Raw genomic sequence first — 17,881 nt, 5'->3', positions numbered from 1 at the left:
AACACTTTTATATACAAGTTTTAGGGAACATCAAATGCGAACTCTTCTAAAATTTCCAGAATAAGCTTAAAATTTTTTTTATCGAGTTTTGATTTTTTTTAAATTAATTCTGATTTTTGAAAACATCGAAATATTGCTAGCAAAAAAAATAAACTTAATTTTTCGATAAGAAATCGAACTTATAATCAAAAAGTACTACAGTGAAATTTTGATAAAGTGGCTTAAATTTATAGCCTTTTTTAAGGTAATTATTTAGAAGATAGTCTCAGTTATTCATTTTTTTAAAATAAGTACCCATATCTGCCCACTTTTGAACCACTACTTCACTGAAAAAATATCTGGAGAATCGACTTTCGTGCTCGGTTTTGAAGATTTTGATGTTTAGAACGCTTTTGAAAAAAAAAAAGTTTTAGTAAATTATTTTTGTATTTTTTTAGGAGAGTTCATCCTGCACTTTTCATAAGTAGTTTTTAGGGCTAGTGATTTTTCACGGCAAAAAAAAAATCGAAAATACGCGGCATGCCAATTATAAAACATTGAAATTTCACGGCAATTTCACGGCACTTTAAAAACTGCTCAAAATAAACGCAAAAATGTATTATTTTAGCAAAATTATTAACAGAAAAGTGTATTAAAAGTTAGCAGAAGTTCTAGAATCAAAATAAAATTTCCTAACACAAATTATTCATTTGAAAAACGGAGTATTTGATTCTTATTTATTTAATAGGTCATACAAACAAATGTAAACCTTGGATGTAACCCGCTTACTCCAATTAACACTGACATTTTTTTTTTTGATGAAGGTGGTGAAATTAATTAAATGAAATAAGGTGTGAAAGGGAAACACTCAATGTTAACATTTGTTTATAGGACCTATTAAAAAAAAGTCAAGAATGTAATGATTTAATTTTATTGAGTTTACATAAAATTAATTTGCTTAAATATCTCCAAAACGAAGCACGTCCTGAACCTCTAATTCATCAAAACTAGAAAAAGCATTAAAATAAGTGCTAGAAATATTTTTTTTGCTTTCCTTAATTAAGCCAATGGAAAATTTAAGTATTTTAATAAAGTTCAAGCAATACTTCATTAAAAGCAGTTTTTACATATATTGATATAATTCAAGAAAAAATATAAAACATTGCAAAATGGTAAACAAATATGATTTCAATATATATTATTTTACTAATCAATTGAATTAAAACACATAATAGTAGTTTATGCAACAAGTTGCAAAAAGAGGTTTTTTTCAGCACAAGTCGTACATTTATCCAACGAGGTTCACCGAGTTGGATAAATACGAAGAGTGCTGAAAAATTCAAGTTCAACGAGTTCCATACAACATTTTTTGCAATTCCAAAAAAACACACACTGAGTGAAATTTTATGTCAAATTTTTATGTATTTTGTCAATAAATCGTTTAAATAAAAAAAATGTTGAAAAGTGTTACTTTTCGAAACAAGTGCTGAAAAGTTCAACTTTTCAGCACCCATTTGAGTGCTGAAAAGTAGATTTTTTCAGCATTTATTTTGAAAAGTGTTGCTATTCGATTCTGTTATTTTTGGTACAGAAAGTAGGCTATTTCGTCGTTCAAGAATGACAGGAAAAGTAAGTAGTTTTACGACGGAATTGCAATAAAAATATTTAAATGAACTTTGTTTATCGTTGTTTTATATCGTTGATTAATAAAAATAAATTTTACAAAAATTAAAAAAAAAACTTTTATGCATTTTTTTCAAAAACTGTTGATAAATGTTCTTTTAAAATCTTTTTGGATTTTTTGGAATAAAGAAACTTTTTGCATATTGTTGAATATTGTAATGAACATTATCTTCAAAAAATAGTTGTAGATCTGATATATTGATATATTTTTTTACGTGTAAACTACTTTTTAAAATGCTTGTTTAAAGTCATTTAAAATATTGACTTAAAAAATACTTGAATGCAATGAGTAGCGATTTATCGATTGAACTTTGCAAATTTCCCGGCAATTCTTGGTATTTCTCAAATTTCTCGGACTGGGGCGAATTTAGCGGATTACGCGGCTTCCGTGAAATCGCGAAAAATCACCAGCCCTAGTCATTTTGTAACATTTTAGGCTATTTTCACAAAATAAATGAACAAAAAATAATCGAGGGCTCACCTAGAAAATTTGACTTTTAAACTTAAAAATCCAAAAATCTCATAAAAGTGTTGTGGTTTTTTCTTTCAGTGTATTTTTTCGGAAATCCCGTCAAATTTCCTACAAGTTTGTCTTTGACCACTTTTTGATACAATGCATCGGCTTTGAGGTACAGAAATATTTAAATTATGAATAACAAAAATATTTAAAACACTTACGCTCTTTTCAAGGGTCGAGAAAAAAGTACATAAAAATTCCTGTTTTGGGCTGGAATCGCTCCATTTTACCATTTTAACACATATTTTTTTTTCAAGAGTGGGCAAACATGGGCACTAGTTTAAAAAAATGAATAACTGATTGTTAAAAAAAAAGTTACCTTAAAATGGCTTTAACTTCAAAACGGTGCACTTTGTTAATATTTCACAGAACAACTTTTTGATTGTAAATTCGATTTCTTATACAAAAATGAAGTCGAATTTTTTTTGCGACTTTTTGATTGCAATTTCGATTTTACATCGAAAAATTATGATGATTTTTTTTTGAAAAAATCAGGCTGATTCATAAATTTATGACTCAACCAAAATTTTTTTGAACATTATAAATATTTCTGAAGAGTTTGCATTATTTGATGTCCCCTTAAACAAAAAAAAAGTAAATAAAAATAGTGGTTTTTGCAAATCAAGTTTTAGTGACAAAAAGTGAAATTAAAATCACAAAAAAAATTACCGTGTATAATTTTTTTTTCAGTGTAGTCCTTATACCTACAACTTTGCCGAAGACACCAAATCGATTAAAAAATTCCTTCAAAAGATACAGATTTTTGAATTTTCATGTATCATTTTTGTATGGACAGCTGCCAAATTATGGACAAACTAATAATTCAAAATGGCTTCTTTGGGCATACCGAAGGCACCAAAAAAAGTTTAAGCCGGATCAAAATATGCAAAAAATAAAATTTAGCAAAAGATCGATTTCGTCGAGAACTTCTCTGATGTCAAAGCCACATTTCTTCGAAACTTCATCAAATTTACCTGGAAACCCCTCGAGCATCGTTTCGAAACCAAGAATCTGGCCATACACCTGTCTGTTTCTGCTACTGCCGTGAAGTAAATGAAGGTGATGTTTAAGCAAAACATTCTTCACAGCACTGCCTCACAATCGTACACATGTTTGAGAAAACAAACAGAACGCAGCAGCTCTTCGCCTCCTCCATAGTCGTGCCAACCATCTGTTGTTTCAAGGCTCCGCCCGTCGAGTGATCCAGACTTTGTTACCTCCACCCCGTGAGTGTCCGTCGTGATTCTGCAACCTGTGCGTTGTTTACTACCGTGTCAGTTTAGGGGGAATCCACTGAGACCGTTAGCGAAGGGGTTTCACGTGCAAAAACTTTCCAATTGTGTTGTCTGGGATGAGTTTTTGTGTTTTGCAAGTGCGCGAGCCTTTCTTCTCTGGGATGGAAATCTCAAGAATCCGACGCAAACAATACCGAGCCCAATTTCTGCAACGACTCCAAGGTTGAAAACTTCTCTCCCAGCACAAGTACTGGGTCATTTGCCTACGGCGGGTAGTCTGGCACACCAGACAGGGTGGCAAAAGCATGGGAATACAGTAAACCGTGTTCAGAGGACAAGTTGTACTCAAACTTTTGGGACGCATAATGGAAACTCAATTTTTTCCATATAAATTTGGGTTATTCTCTGACAATTCACACTTCTCTTCAATGTGCGTTAAACATTGTCCCTGATCAGGAATCCGAGGTCGGTTTTTCGATATCTTGTGACGGAGGGGCGGTACGACCCCTTGAATTTTTGAACATGCGAAAAAAGAGGTGTTTTTCAATAATTTGCAGCCTGAAACGGTGATAAGATAAACATTTGGTGTAAAAGGGACTTTTGTGTTAAATTGGACGCCCGATTTGATGGCATACTCAAATTGCAGGGTTGTTTTTTACAGTCAAATAACGGAAAATGGCAGAGTTTTTAAAACATTTTAGTGTTTTTTTTTTTCGATGAAAAATACGTTTTTTTTCGAAATTCTGAATACGCTATCAATCCTGGCGTAGAATTTTGCATAAAAGTCCCATTGACACCAATTTTTTTGTCTCATCACCGTTTCGGGCTACAAATAATTGAAAAACACCTCTTTTTCGCATGTTCAAAAATGGAAGGGGTCGTACCGCCCCTCCGTCACGAGACATCAAAAAATGGACCTCGGATTCATGATCAGGGACAAAAGTTACGCCTAAGGACAAAGTTTCACGAAAATCTAAGAGGGGTCGGGGCAACTTTTTCCGATTTCGTAAGAGTTGGTAGAGAATTACCCATATTTCTAAAATTGATTAAAACTAACCAAATTATGTTGAATTGCCAAGCTTCCTGTTAGTAAATATTTATTTGCTAATATGGGAAGTTTCAAAGCTAAAATTAGAAAAAAATCACACAATACTTTATTTTTTTAAAGTACTCATTTTTTGTAAATTGCATTATGGGTATGAAATGATTGGACATTTTGGATGTATTTGAACTGTTTTAGGGTTTTTTGATTGAATAAATCAGGTACAATTTCGCTTTGTTATTTTAAATAATTAAAATTTGAGTACTTTAAAAAAACGTATTTTGTGAGTATTTCATTCAAAAAATTCTAAAACAGTGAATATGCATGCAACATTTCTAATCGTTATACTGCGAATTATGAAATTTTGAGTAATTTCTAAAAAATACGGTTTTTTGTGAAAATTTTTGTATTTCATTCAAAAAACTCGAAAACATTTAAAATACATGTAAAATTTTGAATCGTTTGATATCTATATTGCAAATTGTTAAAAATTGAGTATTTTCTAAATAAAAAGGTTTTTTTGTGAAATTTTAGTATTTCATTCAAAAAACTCTAAAACAGTGAAAATGCATGTAAAATTTCGAATCATTTGCGAACTGTAAAAAATCAAGTATTTTCAAAAAAATACGTTATTTTGTGATTTATTTTAAGTATTTATGTTTTAAAAATTACCTAATTTCCAAAAATAAAATACTAAGAGAAAGCTTGCAACTTAAAAATTATTTGGTTGGTTTCAGTCAATTTTGAAATATATTAAATATAATTTATTGTCCTTTATCGTCGATAAAGTTATCGCCGAAAGAATTATCGGAATGACGATAACGATAGCGAGAGATTATCGATAATGATAACTGATAATATTATCGACGATAATTCTATCGATTAACAATCTTGGTCGATATCTCATTAACTAATGGTCCTATTTACAATGTTAAAATATGAAACAGTCGTGAAATTTTTGAATCTTTTCGTAAATAATATTCTGATTTTTTTTTATTCAAGACTTACATATCAAAAGGGCGTGACATTGAATGTTTTGCCCTTTGAAAATTTTAGTATTTTCCAATTATACGGTTTGTTTTTGTGAAATCTTTGGCAAAGATTTGCTCTAGGAACGTAAGTAAGTTTAATGTTATATTGTCCACAAATATTTAGTTGTCTCATTTGAAGCTATGTAATTTTTGAATTATTCGGATCAAACTGCTTTATTTTATAAAAAGGTTTCGAGAACACAAAAAATCGTTTTTTTTGTTCAATGGATTCAGAAGTAACACTTTGGAAAAGTTAAACTGAATCGTTTCATATGAATAAAATAGTTGTCTAAACAACTTTTTAAATTACAGAAAAATATCAAGAAAGTTGAGCCAATTATTGAAGACAATAAACACTATTTCAGGAATGGTTTCGTAATTGAATAATTATTTTAAGAAGAAGTTAATAACCTCTCACGTTATTTGCACCATTAATACAAACAAATGTTTAAACTTCCATTTTTGCTTTCAAGGTTTAAGCAGTCACCATGATTTGAACTTTTATTGTTTTGCTCCCACACTCCTCAGAACATCCGGAGCACTCCGGGAGGCTTTGAATGGAAAATTTTTCTTTTCGGGGGTTTGTTGTACCTGTGTGCCCGGGGGGCGGCCATTTCCATTATTGCATTGTTTCGTCTACAAGGCAGCAACATGAGTGGAAAAATCGTACCGTTTTATCGTTTTTTTTTTTTGGAGAAAAGACGAAAACAATAAGAAAGATGAAGGATTCAAATGGCAAAATATTTCTGCGTGAAAATACATGATTTCTTGGACTCCAGAACACATTAAAATCCACTTAGCAAATGGCAAAACGTCCCGGCACTATGTAATAAGTCATAGCATATTCCAAGAAGTACCCGAAATTTCAACAACAAAAAAAAGAAAGAAACGATTCAGCAAACTTTCGAGCTCGTCACTTTGTGCTCAACTATGGAAACTTCGTTACGATTTCAGAACTTTTCAAGCGTATCGAGCTTCGTTCGCGGAAATTTCCGAGATGTCCTTTTTGGGAAAGTTTACGGGATCGGCACCGGTTAGAAGGTGAAGGACTCTCAGGAAATTATCGTGGAAAGTACGGTCGGGAAGGATTTCCTGGGTTCTCGTCCTTGCCCAGGTCGTGTAATGATTAGTCCTGTCTGTGATACGGATCGATAGCTAATGGGTGTTCCATTATGGTTTCTCGGAAATTTTTCGTGAGGTGTTACGTGCTCGAATTGTACTTCTGAGAAAATTGCCGTGCCGTTGTTCTCGTTGCCTGTTGAATTGCAAGTAAATGTTTCAGCGTACACTCAACTTCAAACCATGTGGACAATTAACAAAAGTTGTCTATCTAGCCCCATTCAACTGAAGTGAGCCATGAATCAATGTCGATTTTTTTTACAAAAGGTGTCCGCAGAATGCCAACGAACAACGGTGAAATGTAGTTTTTCAACAATCACTTTGGCAGTGGAATTGTGAAGCAAAACAAAGATTTACCCGAGTGGGCGAAAAAAGTGGTTTCAAACAAGTGCAAAAAAAAAAATGTTTCGCAGTGAACGACAAAACTGGTGCTCCAAGTTAACCTCAAAGCGATCGGCGATTAAAATGCATCACTAACCGCTGAAAAGTCACGTCTGGGCCAAACTGGATCCGCCAAACGAACCTTGCCGGAGTAGCAGCAGCACTAACTCCAGTGGCCATCAACCTGCTGGACAGGTCACCGAAATGAGTGTCTCGCCGGGTTACACGACCCTCGGTGATCACCATGGGTCCTCCCGGTACTACCCCCATCACCATCACCACCACCAGCAGCCTGGTCCCAGCTACTACGGGGACGACTACCCGGACAACCGGTACGATCCGTCCTCGGTCGGGTGTTACCCGATGCAACAGCAACCTCAACAGTACAACCAAAACTACCCGCCGCCGCCCATGTACTCGGGTCCGCACGACGATCGGTTGAGCTTCCCGACGGCGGCCGGGTACCATCCGGGTGGTCCGGAAGGTCCCAGTCCGGGACCGCAGGAGATTGCCATGATCAACCACGCCGGGGTCAGCTATGGGCACCAGATGCCGTGGTACGGGGGACCACCGAGGGCCTACCCGATTCCGCCGGGGCACATGTACAACATGTACCACTTTAACAGGTAATTGTGGGGTTAACATTCGATGGGAGGTAAAACGGATATTCAGTGCCACAAACACTCTTTCAATGGTCTGATAGTAGCACAATATGACATAGGGGAAATATACCAATTTTCGTCACACTAAGCTTTTGTCGTAACTTCAATGTTTTCAGATGCATAAACAACAGAGAGTTGCTTGCTCACTTTTACTTCAGCTATTTATTACTAAAAAACACTTTATGAAAGGTGTAATACATGATCAAAGTTCTGATAAGGCAATAATACAAATGGACCGAGAAACGGTATAATTCCTCAATCTGACAAATCGGAGGTGTGATACGGCTTCAGCGTTAAACAAAACATGAAACACAGTTGACCTTCCCCGAGCAGACAGTAATAACTTGGGAATAACATTTTATGATATTTGAAGATACTAGGCCAACAACATTTTATGTTATTTATAACAGTATTTGTTATTCGTCGCTATGATTTTTTTTTGTTATTGGATTGTTATTGTAAGAAGAGACTAATAGCATTTTAAGTTATTCTTCGAACATATCATTGTTATTATTTTTTGTTATTTTAACAACTAATTCGATCATCAATGTTATTCCCTAGTTGTTTTGGCTTTCAACCAATATTATTCTCAAGTTTTTTCCGTCTGCTCGGGTTACCAATCAAAAATAAGTAGAGAATTTTATCAGTCATTTGAAATTTACTTTTCCAGAGATAGACGAGGATGAACACTTAATCTCGGATTAAAAAAAAATCATGGAAAAAATGCCCTTAAAAAACTTGAAACTAATAAACGGTGCATTTCATCAAAATTACAAAAAGATAAAAATACATAATGGTTACCACATCAAACAACAATAAAAAAACAAACCAAAATACTCAAAATTTCTGGTTATTACAATATGGGTATCAAACGATCGGATTTTTTTTAAACATTTTGAATGCAATAACAACATTTTTTGAAAATACTCAAAATGTTAACAAAACTACGAGCGAGTTGTGGCGCTTTAACCACGGCAAATAGTGTCCAGGGCATTTGTGGAAATACAATGACCCATCCTCGAGGGTCCCGGAGCACCAAAACTTCTTAGCATGATGGCTTCCAACGATTTATTGCCTAAACAAACAGGAACGTGAGCGGGGGATCCCCACGTTTCTTCCTCCCCTGTAGATTCAGAACTGTATTGCTGTTTAAACATTCGTGTTCAAACTCAATCCAAATCAACGAATCATTTTTGCGGTAAACTTTACGCAGTTGGCCTGGCCGTTTTAACGTTTTGTGATGTTTCAAGGCAATTTATTGCATTGGAGCACTGCAAATGTTAATATTGACAAGAGGATGCTAGGCGTTAATCAACCTAAGGCATTTTCCAGGATGCCCTCGAAAGACTGGCTGCGCTAGGGTTAGATTAGATTAGATTAGATTAGATACTCAAAATGTTAACAAAACTACGTATTTTCGAAAAAATACTAAAATTTTCAGATTTTGAAATATGAGTACCAAACAATCGGGATTTATTTACATACATTTCGAAAGTTGAGCAATCCTCTACGAAATCGGTCTTTTTTCTTCAATTTTAATTTTTGTATTTTTTATCCGACTGAAACTTTTTTGGTGCCTTCGGTATGCCCAAAGAAGCCATTTTGCATCATTCGTTTGTCCATATAATTTTCCATACAAATTTGGCAGCTGTTCATACAAGATGATGTATGAAAATTCAAAAATCTGTATCTTTTGAAGGAATTTTTGATCGATTTGGTGTCTTCGGCAAAGTTGTAGGTATGGATACGGACTACCCTGGCAAAAATGATACACGGTAAAAAAAATAGTGATTTTTAACTTAACTTTTTATCACTAAAACTTGATTTGCAAAAAAAACACTATTTTTATTTTTTTTATTTTTTGATATGTTTTAGAGGACATAAAATGCCAACTTTTCTGAAAATTCCAGGTTGTGCAAAAAATTGAATTTTTTAATCAATACTGATTTTTCCAAAAAAATCGAAATTTTGGTCGCAACAATTTTTCAACTTCATTTTTCGATGTAAAATCAAATTGGCAATACAAAAGTACTTTGCTGAAATTTTGATAAAGTTCACTGTTTTCAAGTTAAATCCATATTTAGGTAACTTTTTTGGAAATAGTCAAAGTTTTTCATTTTTTAAAATAAGTGCACATGTTTGCACACTTTTGGAAATTTTTTTTTGAAAAGCTGAGAAAATTCTCTATATTTTGCTTCTTCGGACTTTGTTGATAAGACCTTTAGTTGCTGAGAAATTTCAATGCAAAGGTTTAAAAACAGGAAAATTGATGTTTTCTAAGTCTCACCCAAACAGTCCACCATTTTTCAATGTCGATATCTCAGTAAATAATGGTCTGATTTTCAATGTTAATATATGAAATATTTGTGAAATTTTCCGATCTTTTCGAAAACAATATTTTCAAATCAAGACTAACAATTCAAAAAGGCCAAACATTCAATATTACGCCCTTAGTGATAAAAAGTTAAATAAAAAAATCACCAAATTTTATTTACCGTGTGTCATTTTTTTCCAGTGTAGTCCGTATCCATACCTACAACTTCGCCGAAGACACCAAATCGATCAAAAAATTCCTTCAAAAGATACAGATTTTTGGATTTTCATACATCATTTTTGTATGGACAGCTGCCAAATTTGCATGGAAAATTAAATGGACAAACGAATGATGCAAAATGGCTTCTTTGGGCATACCGAAGGCACCAAAAAAGTTTCAGTCGGATTAAAAAATACAAAAAAAAATCGAATGACCGAAATCCTAGAGAACTGCTCAGTTATAACACATTAAAAAAATAACTTTCGAAATTTTCGAAAAATTACTCAAAATTTTCAGTAATTTAAAAAAAAATATTTCATTCGAAATGTATAAAAATTCTGATCATTGAAAAAAAAATTGGATTTTTGAGTATTTTTTCGAAAAAAACGTAGTTTTGTGAAAATTTAGGTTATTTTTAAAATATCGACTTACTATCAAATTTAAAAAAAATACGTAGGTTTCTGTAAATTGTGAGTGTGTTCAAAAAATGTTGGTATTGCTTTCGAATTGTGTTGTTTCCCGATTTTTTCAAAAATTTCTCAAGCATGTTTTTATTACTTTCGAAATGTATGAAAAAAAAAACCGGTCATGTGTTACCCATATAGTAAAAGATTTAAATTTTGAGTTTTTTTTTAAATACGTGGTTTTGTGAAATTTTAAGAATATTCAAAAATTTGTATTATAACTTTCGAAATGTATGAAAAATCCCCATCTTTTGATACCCATTTTGTATAAAACAATCTTTTTTTGATTTTTTAATTTTCAAAAATACGTAGATTTGTGAAAATTTTGCGTTATTTTTCAAAAAATGTTGTCATTAAATTGAAAATGTATAGAAGATCCCGATAATTGAATAACCAAACTGCAAAAAAACTGAAATTTTGAGCATTATTTTGAAAATTTGTAGTTTTGAGAAAATGTTTAGAATTTTTAACAAAAAAAGTATGAAACTCGAAATGTATGACAAAACCCGGTCATTTGATACCCATTTTTGAATAACAATTATTTTTAAGTTTTTAAAAGAAAAAAACTTCATTTAGAAAACACAGGAAAAATAAATATTTTTGTGAATTAAAGTTTTCATGTTATTATGAGTGCAATGGATAGCTGACATCATCCCGATTCCAAAATACTATTATTTTCAAAAAATTGGATGATTTTTTATAGGATTATAGCTAATGTCTTCCATATGGCCAAAATCCCATAAGTTCTGTGCTTCAGTTATGCACGCCTCGGTTTTGACCGAGGTATGACTGTACTTTTCTGAAAATACCAAACCGACAATAACAACCAATCAATTTAAAATTCAAACTCCAGAAAATTTTAATATTTCTAAAAATTTATGGATTTTATAGATTTTATGTTAAAAAAAAATAATAGTATAGCTTTGAGTATATCCTCCTGGTAATGTGTTGGCCAATATATCATCATTTATTAACAAGATAAGTAGGGGATATTCATATTTTTCGCCTAAAAGTGTATAAAATTTGGTTTAGGGATATGTAATATTTTATGCTTTAATATTTACCATTTTGATTTTTTAATGACTTCAGCGGAAAGTGATAAAATTACAAATTATTTTTACAATTTTTCGACAACATGCAGTTTTTCACAAATAAAACTTTTTTTGCAAAAATAAACAAAAGCAAAGCTTTTTTTTTAGAGTAATACTTTTTTTCTACATAAACTCCGGTTAATACGTAAAAAACGGATAATTTCTCTGTATTTTAATGTTTACGCGACGTTTGAAATCATTGAAAGGGAAATTCAATCTCAAAGTACTGATGAGGCAAGTATCGATAACAAATCTGACAGACGAAAATTATTTCAAAAGTCTGCTGAATTTAGATGGTTAAATTGATTTGTTGGTTTACAAAATAATCAATTTAAATTAAAATTAATTTTGTGTTGTTTTGCTATTAACTCGTTTATCCCAAAATTGTTCAACATTGGAACATCGGAAATTTGTTAAAATCGGGAACAGATAATGATTAATCTTTATTCTGGCTGATACAAAAAAAAAATAGAATTCTCCAAAAATGTTGAAATATACTTCTTTCTACGCGCAAATTAACTTCCCGAACAGATAGTAATAACTAAATTCATGTCATTTCAATAACAAATACAGTTAAAATAACAAAAAGTGTTATGGAATCTTCTTGGAAAATCTGTTTTTGCATAAGATTTGAATAACAGTTTATGTTATCATAACAAAATTAGTTATGTGTCTGATATTAATTGAAAGCCACAACAACTTGGGAATAACATTTATTGCTATGGAAGAATACCGCCAACTGTTATTGGGATGATCGGAATAGTTGTTAAAATAACAAAAAATAATAACAAAGATTTGTTCCAAAAATAACTAAAAATGTTATTAGTCTGTTATTACAATAACAATCAATTAACAAAAAATCCATAACGACGAATAACAAATATTGTTTTAAATAACATAAAATGTCATTAGCTTTGTATTTTCAAATGTCAAAAAATGTTATTTTCAAGTTACTACCGTCTGCTCGGGTTATTTCTCATTTATTGAGGTAAAAGTTTATCGAAAAGAGGTCCATCTCGAATGGCTTTTTAATTTTAGTATTATTGTTTATTTTTACTGTGAGTAAAGTAGTAACGTTAGAAATTTGTGCAAAATTTGTCTTTTTGAGTTTAAACCTTTTACTTTATTTTTTAATAGAACTAATCTTCATTAGATTTCTCTTATCGCTTTTGAATGGTTGATCTTCGCTTTTAACAGTAATTGGTTTCGACACAATTTTGCAAGTGAAAAGACAAACCAAAAACCACAGCTAACAAGCAGATTACCATAATTATGCCCGCAACAGCAACATTTCCCCGGCAAAACGTATCAATTTCACTCTGCTCCTCATACAATCACTTTAGCAACAACGTACTCGACCAAACCAAAACAACGCGATAATCTCGGACGACCTCCACCACGGTGTCACGGGGAGCTGTCACTCTCTCCTTCAAAACTCCGACGGGGCGGGCAATTACGATTTTATTGGGAGAGGGCCCATGGGGGGAGGAATCTCTAGGACAACCTGTTTGCTGGGAATTCGAGGCACACTAATCTCCGTTCCAAAAATAGCCCCCGAGGGGATCGGCTTTGGAAACAAAAGAAAAAGCTCGTTCCACTTTGCTGCCACAAACCCGATGTGATTGGGGGCCAGATTTGCATAAATTGGCCAGGATGGAATGAAGTCGCTCCGGTTTGTCCCTTGGGGTAATTGAAACCTCTTTTTTTCGAGGGGGAGTGATTTCAGGAATTTAAACGTCATTGATTGACACACTGATTGTGTTTGCCACACTCGATAAACTCAATCACACCTCAATAACACCTGTTGAAATGACCTGCAAGTCTGGGTTTCACCTGTTCAACAAATTGTTATTGCATTTGCCACGCACCACTCTGTGAATCCTGTGAAAACCCAATAAAGAGAGCCACACATCTCATGCATGTGGAAAATTGGAAAAGCCGAGAAAGGCTTCTCGTGTGGGACACGTTAGTTCATGCACCATCTAATAATGCATTTTGATTGCCTATTGCATATATTGTTGTCTGTTTGCTTGCTGTCGGTCACACGAGTAGCATATCTCGAGCATTTTTTTTTCACTCTTTTCTTGAATACTAGAATGTAAACAATGTTCTCGTTTGTGGTTGTGTGTGTGTGTCTATGTTTGCTGACAGCAATCTAAAGGTAGGCAAATTGGCTTGTGGAAAATTATATGGCATAACGACAAGTTAATTGATCGATTCATAATTCATCTCAGGAAGACCGGGGAAGGCACATTCAAATTTGTTTGTAAGTAGAAAAGTTTGTTTTTCTTCAAGTAAACATATTTGTGCTTGCAAAGCTCAATCATAATTGGACGCGTGATGGGCCAATTTTGAAACATTTTTCAATACTAGATTGTGGTACTTAAAGTTATGCTTAAGTTCAACTTCGACTTTAGTCATAGAAAGTTAATAAATTGATTTGGAGCTTCAGGGAAGCTCGTCCAATTTGCTTCGGAAAGTTATATCTATTCTTGCACTCATTCATTTCATGTTGCGTATGGTTGGCAAATGAAAATTCTAGGAAAAATCCTGAGGCTTCGGATAATCATTATTTATTTTTTAAGTTTGACGAAACTTTGTGTGTACTTTGGTGTATATTTTTTCTATGACCAAATACCTCATCATTGAGTCGTGTGGTGTTCGTGGGGGGGATCGGTTAAAGAACCGACGCGCGAGAATCCGCGAGAAAGTGATAGAAGATTCTGGAATTCATTGAAAAAGTGTCGCGTGGTGGCCTTGGGAGTTTGGTCCTCAGTCGCGTGGTGTTCGTGGGGGGGATCGGTTAAAGAACCGACGCGCGAGAATCCGCGAGAAAGTGATAGAAGATTCTGGAATTCATTGAAAAAGTGTCGCGTGGTGGCCTTGGGAGTTTGGTCCTCAGTCGCGTGGTGTTCGTCGGGGGGATCGGTTAAAGAACCGACGCGCGAGAATCCGCGAGAAAGTGATAGAAGATTCTGGAATTCATTGAAAAAGTGTCGCGTGGTGGCCTTGGGAGTTTGGCCCTCAGTCGCGTGGTGTTCGTCGGGGGGATCGGTTAAAGAACCGACGCGCGAGAATCCGCGAGAAAGTGATAGAAGATTCTGGAATTCATTGAAAAAGTGTCGCTTGGTGGCCTTGGGAGTTTGGTCCTCAGTCGCGTGGTGTTCGTCGGGGGGATCGGTTAAAGAACCGACGCGCGAGAATCCGCGAGAAAGTGATAGAAGATTCTGGAATTCATTGAAAAAGTGTCGCGTGGTGGCCTTGGGAGTTTGGCCCTCAGTCGCGTGGTGTTCGTCGGGGGGATCGGTTAAAGAACCGACGCGCGAGAATCCGCGAGAAAGTGATAGAAGATTCTGGAATTCATTGAAAAAGTGTCGCGTGGTGGCCTTGGGAGTTTGGCCCTCAGTCGCGTGGTGTTCGTGGGGGATCGGTTAAAGAACCGACGCGCGAGAATCCGCGAGAAAGTGATAGAAGATTCTGGAATTCATTGAAAAAGTGTCGCGTGGTGGCCTTGGGAGTTTGGTCCTCAGTCGCGTGGTGTTCGTGGGGGGGATCGGTTAAAGAACCGACGCGCGAGAATCCGCGAGAAAGTGATAGAAGATTCTGGAATTCATTGAAAAAGTGTCGCGTGGTGGCCTTGGGAGTTTGGTCCTCAGTCGCGTGGTGTTCGTGGGGGATCGGAAAAGAGAACCGACGCGCGAGAATCCGCGAGAAAGTGATAGAAGATTCTGGAATTCATTGAAAAAGTGTCGCGTGGTGGCCTTGGGAGTTTGGTCCTCAGTCGCGTGGTGTTCGTCGGGGGATCGGTTAAAGAACCGACGCGCGAGAACCGCAGAAAGTGATAGAAGATTCTGGAATTCATTGAAAAAGTGTCGCGTGGTGGCCTTGGGAGTTTGGCCCTCAGTCGCGTGGTGTTCGTGGGGGATCGGTTAAAGAACCGACGCGCGAGAATCCGCGAGAGAAAGTGATAGAAGATTCTGGAATTCATTGAAAAAGTGTCGCGTGGTGGCCTTGGGAGTTTGGCCCTCTGTCGTGTGGTGTTCGTGGGGATCGGTTAAAGAACCGACGCGCGAGAATCCGCGAGAAAGTGATAGAAGATTCTGGAATTCATTGAAAAAGCGTCGCGTGGTGGCCTTGGGAGTTTGGTCCTCAGTCGCGTGGTGTTCGTCGGGGATCGGTTAAAGAACCGACGCGCGAGAATCCGCGAAAGTGATAGAAGATTCTGGAATTCATGGCGGTGTCGTGTGGTGGCCTTGGGAGTTTGGCCTCAGTCGTGGTGTTCGGGGGATCGGTTAAAGAACCGACGCGCGAGAATCCGCGAAAGTGATAGAAGATTCTGAATTCATTGAAAAAGTGTCGCGTGGTGGCCTTGGGAGTTTGGTCCTCAGTCGCGTGGTGTTCGTCGGGGGATCGGTTAAAGAACCGACGCGCGAGAATCCGCGAGAAAGTGATAGAAGATTCTGGAATTCATTGAAAAAGTGTCGCGTGGTGGCCTTGGGAGTTTGGCCCTCAGTCGCGTGGTGTTCGTCGGGGATCGGTTAAAGAACCGACGCGCGAGAATCCGCGAGAAAGTGATAGAAGATTCTGAATTCATTGAAAAAGTGTCGCGTGGTGGCCTTGGGAGTTTGGCCTCAGTCGCGTGGTGTTCGTGGGGATCGGTTAAAGAACCGAACGCGAGAATCCGCGAGAAAGTGATAGAAGATTCTGGAATTCATTAAAAAGTGTCGCGTGGTGGCCTGGGAGTTTGGTCCTCAGTCGCGTGGTGTTCGTGGGATCGGTTAAAGAACCGACGCGCGAGAATCCAGAAAGTGATAGAAGATTCTGGAATTCATTGAAAAAGTGTCGCGTGGTGGCCTTGGGAGTTTGGCCCTCAGTCGCGTGGTGTTCGTGGGGATCGGTTAAAGAACCGACGCGCGAGAATCCGCGAAAGTGATAGAAGATTCTGGTTCATTGAAAAAGTGTCGCGTGGTGGTTGGGAGTTTGGTCCTCAGTCGCGTGGTGTTCGTGGGGGGATCGGTTAAAGAACCGACGCGCGAGAACTGCGAGAAAGTGATAGAAGATTCTGGAATTCATTGAAAAAGTGTCGCGTGGTGGCCTGGGGAGTTTGGTCCTCAGTCGCGTGGTGTTCGTCGGGGATCGGTTAAAGAACCGACGCGCGAGAATCCGCGAGAAAGTGATAGAAGATTCGAATTCATTGAAAAAGTGTCGCGTGGTGGCCTTGAGTTTGGTCCTCAGTCGCGTGGTGTTGTGGGGATCATAAAGAACCGACGCGCGAGAATCCGCGAGAAAGTGATAGAAGATTCTGGAATTCATTGAAAAAGTGTCGCGTGGTGGCCTTGGGAGTTTGGTCCTCAGTCGCGGTGTCGTGGGATCGGTTAGAAGAACCACGAGAATCCGCGAGAAAGTGATAGAAGATTCTGGAATTCATTGAAAAAGTGTCGCGTGGTGCCCTTGGAGTTTGGTCCTCAGTCGCGTGGTGTTCGGGGGATCGGTTAAAGAACCACGCGCGAGAATCCGCGAGAAAGTGATAGAAGATTCTGGAATTCATTGAAAGTGTCGCGGTGGTCCTTGGGAGTTTGGCCTCAGGTCGCGTGGTGTTCGTCGGGGATCGGTTAAAGAACCGACGCGCGAGAATCCGCGAGAAAGTGATAGAAGATTCTGGAATTCTATTGAAAAGTGTCGCGTGGTGGCCTTGGGAGTTTGGCCCTCAGTCGCGTGGTGTTCGTGGGGGGATCGGTTAAAGAACCGACGCGCGAGAATCCGCAAGTGATAGAAGATTCTGAACCATTGATGCTGCCGTGGTGGCCTTGGGGAGTTTGCAAACCTCAGTCGCGGAATAGGTTGGAAGAACGGTTAAAGAACCGACGCGCGAGAATCCGCGAAAGTGATAGAAGATTCTGGAATTCATTGAAAAAGTCGCGTGGTGGCCTTGGGAGTTTGGCCTCAGTCGCGTGGTGTTCGTCGGGGATCGGTTAAAGAACCGACGCGCGAGAATCCGCGAGAAAGTGATAGAAGATTCTGGAATCATTGAAAAAGTGTCGCGTGGTGGCCTTGGGAGTTTGGTCCTCAGTCGCGTGGTGTTCGTCGGGGGATCGGTTAAAGAACCGACGCGCAGAGAATCCGCCAGAAAGTGATAGAAGATTC

General features: G+C 36.8%; 1 protein-coding gene across 3 annotated transcripts in view; it reads left to right on the top strand.

The window, feature by feature from the left end:
- Positions 1-17,881, top strand: part of LOC6047532 (aryl hydrocarbon receptor nuclear translocator 2) — a 160,757-nt gene that overhangs the window by 56,573 nt on the left and 86,303 nt on the right. For 2 of the 3 annotated variants that reach the window (XM_038258674.1, XM_038258673.1), the window contains exon 2: positions 6,874-7,613. The exons of the other annotated variant lie outside the window; for it this stretch is intronic. In XM_038258674.1, the coding sequence (XP_038114602.1) occupies positions 7,192-7,613 (422 nt within the window). In that variant the 5' untranslated portion in view covers positions 6,874-7,191. The remainder of the gene's footprint in view (positions 1-6,873; positions 7,614-17,881) is intronic. 3 annotated transcript variants of the gene reach the window in all.

This window comes from Culex quinquefasciatus, chromosome 3 (genome assembly GCF_015732765.1).
Source record: "Culex quinquefasciatus strain JHB chromosome 3, VPISU_Cqui_1.0_pri_paternal, whole genome shotgun sequence".
Lineage (NCBI taxonomy): Eukaryota > Metazoa > Arthropoda > Insecta > Diptera > Culicidae > Culex > Culex quinquefasciatus.
The sequence above is the reverse complement of the archived record's forward strand: the minus strand, read 5'-3'. Positions and strand labels throughout refer to the sequence as shown.